This window comes from Gopherus flavomarginatus, chromosome 9 (assembly GCF_025201925.1).
Source record: "Gopherus flavomarginatus isolate rGopFla2 chromosome 9, rGopFla2.mat.asm, whole genome shotgun sequence".
NCBI classification, from domain to species: Eukaryota; Metazoa; Chordata; order Testudines; family Testudinidae; genus Gopherus; species Gopherus flavomarginatus.
This window is the reverse complement of record NC_066625.1, coordinates 9701863-9715897: the sequence shown is the minus strand read 5'-3', so window position 1 is coordinate 9715897 and position 14035 is coordinate 9701863. Positions and strand designations below refer to the sequence as shown.

The following is a 14035-nucleotide window of genomic DNA, read 5'->3' as shown; positions in this document are numbered from 1 at the left end:
CAGATTTCCTTGCTTCCCTGCGGAAAAATGACTTTCTAACAGGGAAGCAAAGGGAAGCCACGAGCAGTCATGTGAGTCGCCCCAGTAATATGTATTAGATGCCCAGGGCAACCGGCAGAGAGAGAGAGAGAGAGAGAGAGAGAAATCACTATGGGGCAGGAGGCAGGACTGGGGAAGACCCGGCTGGTGGCTTCTACCTTGCACCAGGCTCAGCTGCTAGTTCTGGGTGGGCTGGGGAGGATGAGACTTCCTCTGGACCCACCCCTAGATTTCTCTCCCATTTGCAGGAAGACTCACACTCACACTCACACTCACACTCTCCTCTCTCTCTCTCTCTCTCTCTCTCTCTCTCTCTCTCTTCCCCCCCCCTTCCTGCACCCATTGCTCCTCAGCTGCAGGGGAAGGGATTCCTGTACAGGGAGTTGGTCCCGCCCCCCGCCCCATCCACTCAACCCCCATGCATCTAGACCCCCTCATACCCAGACCCTCCTGCCAAGCCTCACCCCCCCCCTGCACTCAAAACCCCACCTGATGAGCCTTACTCCCCGACACTTGGCCCACATGCCCCCAGATCCCCAGCCCAACCCAGCTGCACCTGGATCCCCACCTGACTGAGCCCTGGTCCCCCAGCATCTGAACCCCACCACTGAGCCCCCCCCCACACCCAGCCCCCTTCGCTGAGCCCCAACCACATTCACCCCCCCTGCAGGGTCCCATTACTGTTGCACCCAGAACCCCCCAACAAGCCCCTGTGTGTCCCGATTTCCTTCCCCCTGCTGAGTCGCCCGCACCCAGATCTCTCCACACAGAACTCTCTCAACCCACATTAACCCCTTCTACACTTGGATCCTGGCTTGCTGAGCCTGCCTGCCCACACAGAGGGGCAGGGCCTTGGGGTGCTTTTGGGACAGGCTAGGTCCTTATGCTGTGTCAGGGTTGGGTGCAATTTCACTGAGTCCATGTCTTGGGGAGAGCTGCACAGTGATCCCCCACCTCTTGTACTTGGCTTGTACTCCCCAATGCCATGCTGGAGCCTCTGTATTTATTTGACAAATAATATTTGTAGAATTTTAACTTTTTTGCTGCAGAATGCCCTCAGGGGTAAGCATCCTCACTGGGGCAGGGTGGGAGAGAGAAGCAACAAATGTTGACTACATTCTTATAATACCTATTTTAATAGGACTAACACAGAGGTGAGCCAGAATGATTCCAGCTATGTATTAATCCCTGCTCAGTTGAGACATGGGGACACCGTAGCCTTCACCCACTCTTGCTTTCCCGCTATCAGTGTTCCTGGAACAACTTCCAGTAGAATGTATGCTAACCTCCTTCCCTTCCAAAGCTTGCCATGCAGTATTGTACTTGCTTTTGCTTTTCGATTAGAAATGTATTGCTACAGGTACTTGTTTGACACAGGTCAACTACAGTAAAGTATCTGGTATGGTTATGGTACTATGTGTGGCGGCACTAATCTACAGTATAAAACACTAGAATAGGTATTGAAAAGAACTGATTCAAGTGTTTGGTCTCTGATTCATTCAGTCCTTGGCCTCTCTTGAGACTAACAAACTCATTTCATGAAGGTCATCAAGTTCACATTTGGGGCACACTTAGATTTCATGACCAAAAAATGTGTAAATAGCTGATAGATTGTTTTCACACTTCTTCAACTCTCTCTTTAACCATTTTGATTCCTATAAGTCACTGGTATAATACTGCAGTTTCTGTGATACTTAGCCATGTGGTTGCATTGGGCTTTATCTAGAGATGAGTAGACTGAATTTGGACTCTGATACCCGCTGGTTCCCTAGCTGGGGTCTCAGTTGAAATCCAGTGGATAGCGAGAAGTTCAAACTCAGAAGCCTGAGATTCTGTCTCTCCGTAAGCAAGTCAGGAAATGTCAACGAAAAGAGTTCAGAATGGTCTCTCTAGAAATGTTTTCCCTTTTCTGATTCACAGAGGGCAGTGCATACAGGCTCTTAAGCCCTTCGAAGATCTTGGTTTAACTGTGAGTGATCTGTAAATCTCTGATACGAGACTGAACAAGGAAGGTGTCTTTTTTCCACCTTTCTGCAACGTTTTCAGAATTTTTCCTGGCCTGCACAATGCAGCTGGATTAATAACTGAAGAGGCTGGAAATATTCAGTGACCAAGACTCCTATACGCTAGTGTGGGGAACTGATATTCCCATTTTAACTGAGACTCATGAACTCAGTATGAATTAATGATAACTTTTCTCCATTTCCTGTTTGGCATAGCACTAGTACGTAGACATTTATGTGGTTATTCTCTCTTCTAGGTGTGTAAGCATCTGCTCATTGGCCTTCAGTATGGATGGCATGTTCCTCTCTGCATCCAGTAACACAGAAACAGTGCACATCTTCAAACTCGAGACTGTGAAAGAAAAGTAAGTTTCAGAAATGCTCAAGAAACAGACTTGATGTTTGACAGTCTGGATGAATTCTCAGGAGCTTGGACCAGGGGTGGGCAAACTACAGCCTGTGGACTGGATCCGGCCCATCAGGGCTTTGGATCCAGCCCGCAGGATTGCCACTTCTGTGGTGCCACGGGACTAAGGAAGGCTCCCTGCCTGCCCTGACCCTGCGCCACTCCCAGAAGTGGCCGGCACCACATCCCTGCGGCCCCAGGGGGAAGTGGGGGGCACAGGGCATTGCCCCCCGCAGCTCCCATTGGCCGGAACGGGAAACTGTGGTCAATGGGAGCTTCGGAGGGAGGTACCTGCAGGCAAAGCCAGTGCGTGGTGCCCTCTGCCCCTCACTCTCCCAGAGGCCGCAGGGACATGGTGCCAGCCACTTCTGGGAGTGGCACATGGCCAGGACAGGCAGGGAGCCTGCCTTAGCCCCACTGTGTGCCACTGCCACCCCAGAGCTGTTCAGCTGGAGCCTGCACCCCAACCCCCTGCCTTAAACTCCCTTCTGCACCCTGAGCCCCCTGCTGTACCCCGCAACCCTCCTGCACCCAACCCCTTGCCCCAAACCCCTTTCTGCACCCCACACTCCCTCTCGCACCTCAGCCCCCTACATTCATGGCCCTGCATGCAATTTCCCCACCCAGATGTGGCCCTGGGCCAAAAAGTTTGCCCAGCACTGACTTGGATACTTCCTTCTTTTGAAAACCCCTTACTGTTAAGAGCATAGCAAGACAATTGTGGATCAGCTGGCTGAATTCAGCTGCTGATGAGACATCATTAGGAGAAGAATGGAGGCACATAAATGTTTTTAATCACACATGCCTTTTACTTTACAAAGTGAGTCATCTTCCCCACCTGCATATATCATAGTACTGACATGCATGGAGTGCCATAAAAGCCTGCAACTAAAAACACTTATGTTTGTGTGGGTGAGAGCATGGAGCATATTGACTCTCTAGATTATCATTTCAAAGGTGACCTGCAAAGGGAATTTGGATTTGTGCCCTTTCTGCTGCTTCATGATGCATAAAGAAGTTCTGGAAAGGTTTTTCAATTTTCCTGCATGATCGTTGTATTAGAAATTCAGATGTTGTTTACTGTTGTCTCTGAGAGACTCTGGATAATAGTTAGATTATGACACTAGATAAACGAGAGTGAAACTTGATTGAGAATGGAAGGGATTCTTTTTTATAGTCAGGTTGCTTAAACTTTTTGTTTTTAACATTTTTTGTAATGCAATTTTATAAGTAGGAAAAAAGTTAGCAATTTAATATCCTATCCATTCACTAAGGGCTAAGAGTGCTCATAGTACATGAGACTTAATGAGAAGCCCAACAAAAATAGGGGATACCAGACTTACCAGTAGGGTTATTTCTAAGGGGAAGGGGGCAAACAAGGAGAAGAGCCTTTATACATGATAAAGTAAAAAGACCACCAGCCATCCTTCTGCCGTTGCAGGTTGTTTTTAATGTCAAAGTACTCAATAGAGTTCAACTTTCCTTTTTCTTCCTCCTGAACTTTAGACCTCAGGAAGAGCCTACTACCTGGACAGGTTACTTTGGAAAAGTGCTGCTGGCCTCCACAAGCTATCTGCCCTCTCAAGTCACAGAAATGTTTAACCAGGGCAGAGCCTTTGCTACAGTCCGTCTGCCATTCTGTGGACACAAAAACATCTGTGCTCTTGCCACGTGAGTAAGGAGATGAGGTTTTTTCCCACCACCCAGTGGACTGCCAGTTTCAAGCAAAGGAAGCATTGACAGAGTAGATAGTGTTCCAAGGTTTTCTGGCTTGCCAGGTCACACATCTCATGTATAGCTAAATGGCTAATGTATAGCACACATCCGGGGTTGAATTATCATTTGGTAACCATTTCAAAACTTCCTCGTGCTCAGGAACAGTGTGGGAAAACTAATTATTCATAGCCCGACTGAAACAGAAGGCATAATGTTTCTTCAAGGATGATTGTGGAATTAATTGCTTTTTTAAAGAGGATTTTGTGAGCTTCCAGAAATCCTTCATGATGAAGGAAGAGTGTTTAAAAACAGACTCAGACCTAGAATATTCATTCCCCGTTAGTGCTGAATGAAATGTTAGTGCATTTGGTATTAAGTTTGTTGCATTAAACAGCAGTGACTATCCAATACAGAAGACTTTAAAGGTAATTGCAGACCCCAGATTTGGCACCTTCCTAAGACAAGCTCTTAAATTTGGGTAAAAGTATAGCATTTGAGAGTCGTTTTTAACTGACTACACAGATTTTAGTCTTCATTCTGTCTGAACCAAAAATGGAGCATTTGGCATGGCTATCAAAGCAATAAACTGTGCAGTATTAAATGTGTTTTGTGGAGAATTAATAAATTTGTGCTGATCTGCTCAAATTTACAGGTTTCATTTTACATTTAATAACATTTCATCTGATCTCAGAGCTTTCTGCAGACATGAAATAAGCCTCACCTCATGCCTGTGTGGTAGGGAAGTATATCGACATGTTAGATGGTGAAACTGAGTACCATACAATGCCAAAGCAAGTGAGTAGCAGAGCTAGTATGCGAACCAGAGTCTTCTGACTCCTTGTCTCCTCTTGCCATTAGACAGCACTGCCTCCACATGTGAGTTAATTGACATGCACAAGACCTACACAAATGGCTCCCTTTAATGCCAATGGTAGTTTTCTGCCGGATTCCCATGCATGTTACTTTTGTCATGGGAGCGCGGCATATGTAGCCATTGAACCAGATTTCTTATGAGCTGTAGAGAGAGAGCAGGTGAATGGAAAGTGATCACTTAGTTTTATGCCAGCAGAAAGTTGTGGTTTCTGTCACATTCCTAAAACTTGGTTTTCTGTGTCCTCTCCTAATCTCGTCTAGAATCCAGAAGATTCCCCGTTTACTGGTGGGAGCTTCTGATGGGTATCTCTATATGTACAACCTGGACCCCCAGGAAGGAGGAGAGTGCACGCTAATGAAGCAGCACAAGTAAGTCCAGACTTGGTCCTACCTGTATACTTGTCACGTTTGGTTTTCTAATATAACTGGACTGACAAAAATCTCTGTTGTTCCAAAACTCATTTCCTCCTGCTGAACTCAAATCTTGGAGCTCATTTTTGTATTGATACATTTAAGAGCAGTGGCAGGAGGTGAGTAACCTTTGGAATCTCCTTGCTTCTTCCTTCCTAGTAGCTGTTACACTAAGCATCACTTTCGTAGCAGAAACTTAATGCTGTCTGATTGCAGTCAAGAATCAATCTGCTGTCAGTCTATACTTCCATCTCCTGCCACGCAACTGGTGGTTCGGTTATTTTAACAAGAATATGAAACATGACACCTAACACACTTCATTCATGGGTGAGAGGACTTTCCAAAGGTGGGGAGGCATCATTATCTCCATTTTACAAATACAAAAACGGGCTCCTGCACTGTTATCTAATGTCACGGGACAGGCTTACTTGTAAGCTACCTTGTCTGTAGGCTAGCCACATGGTTTATTTAGTAGCAGGTCTATAGAATGGTTTAGGAGAGATCAGGGCTGATAGTATAGCAAAGATTCATAGATTTTTAAGGCTAGAATTTCACCCAGTAATTCCTGCATCAGGGCTATAACGTCTTTTTGGGCAAGAGCATATCTTCTACAAAAAATAGTCTAATCTTGATTTAAAGATTTCAAGTCATGGGTAATCCACCACATTACTGTGGTGGATTGTTCTACTGGGTAATACTCATGGTTTAAAAAATTTAATAAAAATTTGCACCCTATTTCTAGTCTGAATGTATCTAGCCTCAGCTTCCAGCCACTTAGATCTTTTTATGCCTTCAGCATCATTTAGATGATTTGTCTTCAGTGTTTGTGATGAGAAGTGCAGTCCACCAAATGCTTTCCCTACAATTCTTTGGAAGGCTGACACCTCTCGGTCACAATGCAAGTGATGTGTGGCATTGAAGATTGAGAAAATGTGACCAAAGGCATTAATAAAATCTTTAATATTACACATGTGTGAGCTTTTGCATGCCTAATGTGGAGGTTTTACATAATTGACCTGCAGGAGTATTAACAGCAGTTGTATTGGTGATTTGTTACTTGAACCTCTTCTGCACATCTAATCTCTTTCTCTACCCACTAGGCTAGATGGCAGTATGGAGCCAGCCAATGAAATTTTAGAGTCTGCGTCACATGACCGGCCACTAGTAGCACAAACATATAGTGCTGCTGTGACAAAAGGTACTTATGTGCCTTCATCACCCACAAGACATGGTAAGGATAATGCTGGAAAATCGGGAGAAAATTATTCTAAAGATTACTCCAGATGGAGACAAGTTTTGACCTTATCTTTATGATTCTCTAAACCTGTTATGAAGCATTTGTTCTGTTAGTCCTAGTGGGAAGAGAGGGTAGCTGTTAAATGACTGAGAGAGCCACTTTGGAAGCTTCACTGGACAGATTGTTTGTTTGTTTTTGCTACTTTCTGGGCAGTCTGGACAGAACTGAATATTGAACTGTACTTGGATACCATAGTAACATGTGCCTTAGATTATGAGGTTTTGTTAACTTTACATAGTATTGGGACAGACTCTTGGTACCGGCTTCTGCACAGCATCTGGACTGCAGTCCATGTTTTGTAAGAGTTGCACAAGGTACTCCAATATTTCTGTTGCTGTCATGGTGACCTTGCCACTGTCCCACCAGTCTCTGACATACAGATTAATTCTGTACTGGCTTAGTGGAGACCAGAATTCTAGTGAGTTAGGGTTCCCTAAGTGAGTGGAGGCCAGGTATATAGTTAATATAACCAGTATGAGTACTCTCAACTCCTTTGTGGGTGGCATACTGGCAGAAGATTTGACCATGGAGATCACACATTTCACTGTCCCAGGATGAGTGCTGTGATGACAACAGCAGTGTCGGGAACGGGGTCAAAATTGTCAACCCACCTGCTCAGAACAAGGGAGTGAGCTCTGCTTAAATTCGGAAGCCTGGTGATGACCTCATCAGCAAATCTTGGTTTTAAAAAACATCGACTTGTGACGAAGCCGATATAGAATGGCAATGGTGCTGTTGTGAGTAGTGCAGAGGTGGGCAAACTAGGCCCGCAGACCACATGCGGCCTGTGGGACCGTCCTGCCCGGCCCTTGAGCTCCGGCTGGGGAGGCTAGCCCCTTTCTCCTCCCCTGCTGTCCTCCCTCCCCCGCAGCCATGCCACTGCATGGGCAGCGCTCTGGGCCGTGGGGCTGCGAGCTCCTGTAGGGCAGCGTTTCTGGGTCCGGCTGAATGGCGCGGCTGCCAGACATGCCACTGTGAGCGGCATGGTAAGGGGGCTGGGGGTTGGATAAGGGGCAAGGGGTCTTGTGGGGGGCAGTCAGGGGACAGGAAGCGGGGGGATTGGATAGGGCGTGGGATTCTGTGGGAACAGTTAGGGTTGAAGGGGTCCCAGGAGGGGGCAGTCAGGGGACAAGGAGCAGGTGTGGGGAGGTTGGATGGGTCAGGAGTTCTGAGGGGGGTAGTTGGGGTGGGAAGTGGGAGGGGGCGGATAAGGGGCAGGGGCCAGGCTGTTTGGGGAGGCACAGCCTTCCCTACCTGGCCCTCCATACAGTTGCGCAACCACAATGTGGCCTTCAGGCCAAAAATTTTGCCCACCGGTGGGGTAGTGTCTTGTACTTCAGCTTATAAACTTGCATCAGAAGCTTTCTTGCATCCAAGCTCCAGTTTTTGCTACTGAACCCCCAAACACTGTCATTGTTTCTGCAGCCTATACAGAGGATCTGGGTGCAGTGGGTGGAGCTTGCCTGGAAGATGAAACCAATGCACTGCGATTGGATGAAGACAGTGAGCATCCTCCCATGATTCTTCGGACTGACTGAACTTTGACCTGTGAACTCACTCCTGAAGCAGAGAACACTGGCCTGATGTTTCTTGAGGAGTCTCGTGTTATGCTGCTATAAACTTTGGCATGAATTGGGAGAGAGGATGACAGACTCCAAAAACAGTTTTAAACGTAGCTGTAGTCCTAATTCTATACCATTGGGAAAATATATGGTTTCAATTCAGTGGCTTTTAATCTTGCTTATCTATTTTAGCTGTGTGTGGTTTTGCTTTTTTGTTTTTGTTGCCAAAATCTGCTGTTCGTGCAGTCCTCAGAACCTACTAGCTTTGCATGCATTCATGTGCCAAGCAAGCATAGGAGAGAGAAGCCACTTGATGATAAACTAAAGTTTGTATTTTTTTATATATGTATATAATACTTAGCATATATAAGGAAGGAGTGGAAAAGTGGTTCTGGATGCTGAGGCTGGTTCTGCACTGACAAAGGTCCAAATGGTTTCCTGTGCATTGGCTTGCAGGCGTGCCTCATGACTGACATGCAACCTTTAAGATGCAATATCCTGTTTCTTAGGTTCCCCCTCCCCTTCCCTGAACCATTTGGTTAATTAAAATTCCTTCTGAATGTTGCTTATTTGTGGGAGTGTTCTATTTGTTGGGATGGAAGGCCTGTTTCCTGACTGGAATTTCTTCTGTCCCCAAGAATACTTAATCTAGAAAGTGCCTGTACAGGAACATATCTTTGGGGAAGGAAAGCTAGGAAGGGCTAGACATTTACTGTTGTTTGCTGTGTGTTCATCTATCCTTGCTATTTGGAGCTGTCTGTCTTCAAGCCAAGTTAGCCAATATGCTGACTTAGAAGAGGTGTTTCAGGTTAATAACTTGGAAAGCACTTTCTTCCTCCCTCCCTCCCTCCCTCTGTTAGATCAGTTATGTCCCTGTCAGAGCAGCAATAATTTCTCATTTTATACCTGGTTTAATCCCTCAGAGCAAGGCCAGCATCCTTCCTGCCAAGGACTGGATGGAGATCACTTCAGAGTCCGTCAGCCCAACTTCTTAAATGGCCTTAAGGTTTTGCATTGGAAAGATACAATGCTCCTTTTCCTTGTCTCCATCCAATTTGGATCTGAGCATGCTGCCTCAGTAATGAAGGTTCAGGAATTACGGAATGCTGATGTAAATATAAATGACTATCCACTTGAGTTCCAGCTTTTGAGAGTTATTAATCTTCTCTCAAGGGTTCCTTGGATAACTAAACTACATTGTGTGTTGCCTCCATTTTCACCGGCTTGAGGAGCACTTCTGATGCACTTGAAAGGGATGGTTGTCCATTAGGCAGCTCTGGAATGACAGTTCTTGAACTGCTGTGACCCTGGCTAGGAGTGAACAAAGTTGGGCAATGCGGCCATCTATTTATAATGTGCCTTTTGCTAAATCTTGGATATATTAGGTGAACAAAATGATTACTACAGCCTTTGGGTGTGAGTGTTGCTTTCCTTAGACTGTAAGCCTCCTGTACCTTTCAGATAGTGAAACTGATTACCCATCTCTCACTCTGGCACCTCTTTAAAACAAACAAAAAACCCCAAACAGATTGGAACAAAAGGGAAAGTCATAAGTCTTGAGAGAAAACAGAACCAGGATTTCCTGGAGCGCTTTCACAAATTTAACTTTCCTACCAATCACACACAACTATGATGTTGTTTAGATTTAGGATTTGCTACTATGCATGTTGCTGAATAGGGGCCGGCAGTGGCAGTTAGTCCCAAGAGCTCAGCGCAGGTAGCTGGGCTTCTGTTTCCTTAAAGGGAGCAGAGGATGGTTGTAGGCCCTGTCAAAGAGTCGTATCATGTACATACTTATCTGTAGTCATGCTGTCATTATAAAAATGAACCACTGTTGGTCAAATCAATTTCCTGGAAGAGAATCTTCACCGTTCTCTCCCAAACCCCAGATCCTTCTCATGGGGGTGGGGAGGTGTCAGATTTGCCTTTACTCACTTTCTGAGCCCTCCACTGTTCTGGATACGTTGAATGTAGCAAGTAGTTTGGGCCTCTTCAGTGATCTCCTCTGAGTGTATTATGTTCTGAAACATGTTGAAAACTAGCCCCATAAATAGAATTTGTTACCATTTGTGAACCGCTGTGGAACTTATAACTTCAGTGAGGCCTGAAATGCAAGTCTTACAACGAATACAAGCTCAGCAGGTTTTGTTGGTAGCCGTATAACTACCAAGAGACTTCAAATGTGGTTCTGGTCACGTCCGTTTTGATAACCCATTCGGAGGTTTGGCATAAATTCTAAGCTCCATCAGAAGGGCTTGTAACAAACAGTCATGAGCACCACTGATGTAACATAGGTCTGGTAAAGGTACAAGCTTTACAACTTTTGAATTCTAACAGCACCAAAAAATACTTTTCCTTCATTTCAATGTAAATGAAGGGAATTTCCTGACACTGTTGCCCTTTTAAAAAAAGGTTAGTGCTAGTGTACAACACTCACAAAATACTACATACCTGTCAGGACATTCATAGTTTAAGGTTCCAGCACCAACCTTAGCTCTGCCTCTCTGCTCATCATCTACCTGTAAGCTTGAGACCCCCCCACACACTAGCTATATTTCCCATAAATGCCATAGACTACCATCTCCACCCATATTCTAGATACAGACAAGTGAATTGCCCACAAGTGAATTGCCCACAAGAGACTCAAGACTCATCCACTTCACCCTTCTGCACCAGGCTGAAGGCGATAACTTCTAGTCAAGACCTTCCTGTGCAGTCCAGAGATTATCCTTGCTCAGCCAGCATATCCCTATGGGCTGGAGAGCCCAACCTACCTACCTCACCATCGCTGCTGTACCTATCTGTCCAATGGAGGTCAAAGAAGCCACTTTCAAAAGATCTGTCTTTATCCAAACCACTCCACACACCAGCTGGTCACAGATCCTAGAATATGTAATACCCTTGATCTTGGGGATGATTTACACCTGCTTCTGTCCCCATGGGAAGGAGCTGGCTTGCATGTAGGCCCTGCTTGGCAACCTCCTTTCTGTCGGGTAAGATGTGGCTGCCATATCTCTCACCAGGGCCCTATCTCTTAGGTCTGTCACCAGTTGTGATGTAAACAATTCAGGGGTTGAGAAACACTCATTGCATCTCCTCTTCTCTTCCCCCTTCAGCCTGAATCTTAAACATTGCATCAGCAGAAGTGGGCACCTGGCCATTGGGAACTGGCTGCTGACAGATGTAGGAGTTCTCTTCAGCATAGGTCTTAATCCCAGGTATACAAGGACCTGCCTTATGGTGACAACCCACTCTTCCATCATGTGTCATAGAATCACAGAATATCAGGGCTGGAAGGGACCTCAGGAGGTCATCTAATCCCGCCCCCTGCTCAAAGCTGGACCAATCCCCGTGTCTCATATGACTAAGGAGTGTACTATTGGAAGTCCTGTGCTCCACACTGTAGGTGGTGTTAAAACCTTTAACTGTGAATTTCCTGAGTGCCTACTGTGCGTGTGTGTGTGTAGGGTTCATACTCTATTAACGCTCTAGCGGCCAATATATTCTCAGCCATAACTCCACCTACATTTTTTTTAAATACTGCATTTATCGGAGGCTTATTTTTAACAATAAAGCTTTTTGAGGAAAGTGTCAGTATGTCATTAAATGTGTAACCAAAGATGGCCTGCTGCAGGGGGAGGGGGAGAAATGTGTGTAGACTTGGAATTCTAAACTCAGGTGTTGCTAGTTTCTAGTGTTACTAGTTCCCACTGAGTAGCATAGATAGAGGAGGGGCTGCATTTCAGATCCGTTCTGTTAATGTGCACATAGCTAGCAAGTGTGCTTGTTCTGTGGCTGCTTTGAGATGGGTCAGTTCTTGTAATTTTTCTCTTGCTTTAGTTTTTCTTGAGTTATGAACCAGGAGATGTTGCCTGCTTTGGACTCGGCCTACAGCATTGTTCCCGCAGTGTAACAGTAGGTCAATCGAGCAGTTAAAAAGGAACTGGGCACGGCAGAGAGGAGAAAAGAGCATTTAGAATCAAGTGAGGAAGTGGCAGAAGGTTCCTAAAAGCTGCTGCTTTTTTCCTAAAGTCCCAAGTCAGCCAGGTACTGAAGGCCATGAGTCCCAATGAAATCAGTTCGGCTCAGACTTAAGCACCTTGTGGAATTGGGGCTTAGCTGAGGGATTTCTTAGGACTAATACCCCTAGGGCTAAATTTCCCTAAAGGAACAGGGAAAAGCTATAGCTTTTTCTGTTTAACTCCCTCAGATTGCAAATAAACATCTGAAGCTGTTTCCTTAAGTATAACAGGAGTGTCCAGCTGAAGGGAAGTTGTTTACAGCTAATAATTAAAAAAAGGGAGACCAGTTGGAGATCTACCACCACTTAATAATTCAGCCGGAGACCTTGGACTGTGAATCTGATCAGCAGAACTTTTTTCTACTGGGAATTTCACACTCTGCTTCCTTGGCTCTAATAATGGCATCTGCCCAAAAGATAACGTGTACTAAGGTTTTGGAATTTCTTTCCTGGAGGGTCACCTCAGCTACTCAGCATATTTTTCTCTTATATGCAGACCAGTTGCTGCTGTCTGAGGGAATAATCATGTTCTCCCACTCCCCAAAGCAATGTTTATGGTCCTACTCACTGTACTGCCACACCTCAAAAACCCTGCCCTGCTTTGAAAGTTTTACCCCTTATGATTAAAACCCAGCTGTAAGGAGTGCAGTAAAGTTTTGATTTAACCTATTAGCACTTGAGGTCAAGGCTTAAGTGTCTTCTCTGTGCAAGCATAATTCTTCATGTTTCTGGGAGTTACGCCATATGTTGAAAGGAAATTAGACCCTTAAAATGCTAATGCGGCTCAGAAAAGTGCTCACAAGCAAGAGAGTCTGGCTCCTGGTGTGTGAATAACTCACTTCAAATTGCAATTTCACAGTTGAAGGCACTTAGCAAATTTTCATTTGTGCATCTTTAATACTTAACTGGCACAATCCATCTCCGTAAAGTAGCGGACAACAGGTCTTCACTCTGTCTTGCAAGTAGCTACTTTTCCATGTGCATTGTGGGTGTCTTGGCTCTATACTTTTGATCACATGGCTACGGTAACTGCACATTAGTCCTCACTTTCTTTGTACAGAATTTGATTAATTTGTAAGTGGATGGGGAATTTCTTAGTAACTCGTGTGAGGAGTCAAATCCCAATCCCCAACTCCTGTATTTAGTGGAGTCAGAGTCTTTCTCAACCCGGTCGACCCAGTCAAATCTTTTCCCTTTCAGTTTTACTTCCTTACCTGGAGGAAGCTGCATCCTGCAGTGCTAATATGCTTCTGCTCAATGTCTGTATAAATAAATGGAAAAATCTGTTCACAAATAACATTCCACACTACCAAGTGTCCAGCTCTTATTGCTAGCCCATTGCTGTTCAAATTTTATAATTGCATATGAAATTAAACCTGTGTTGTGATATGTATTTTGTGTCGTCTTTATTCATTTGCTACATGAAAATGGGGTCTGTTAGCTATAGATGACTTTGTACAAAAGAGAAGAGTGTTAGTTCGGATAGAGCTGTAGCTTATAAAACTACAGCCAACACTGTGCCATGTATTTGCTGTCAGGGGACACTGTCAATGTTAGTTTTACCTCTTACAAAACATTGCAGAGATCATTGTGAAACAATGCAAGGAGACATGGCAACTTTCATCTCCTGGCAGTTTTCTAACCACTTCTTCTCCCCTAGCTTCCCTCAGCAAGAGGAATCTGGCACGGATGGAGGGGAAGGGGAAC

The 14035-nt window shown here is 45.2% G+C and overlaps 1 protein-coding gene across 2 annotated transcripts in view; it reads left to right on the top strand.

The window, feature by feature from the left end:
- Positions 1 to 13721, top strand: part of WIPI2 (WD repeat domain, phosphoinositide interacting 2) — a 41102-nt gene extending 27381 nt beyond the window's left edge. For both annotated transcript variants that reach the window (XM_050966578.1, XM_050966579.1), the window contains exons 8-12: positions 2300 to 2407; positions 3955 to 4119; positions 5299 to 5406; positions 6549 to 6679; positions 8171 to 13721. In XM_050966578.1, coding sequence (XP_050822535.1) covers positions 2300 to 2407; positions 3955 to 4119; positions 5299 to 5406; positions 6549 to 6679; positions 8171 to 8283 — 625 coding nt within the window. In that variant the 3' untranslated portion in view covers positions 8284 to 13721. The remainder of the gene's footprint in view (positions 1 to 2299; positions 2408 to 3954; positions 4120 to 5298; positions 5407 to 6548; positions 6680 to 8170) is intronic.
- Positions 13722 to 14035: the final 314 nt, after the last annotated feature.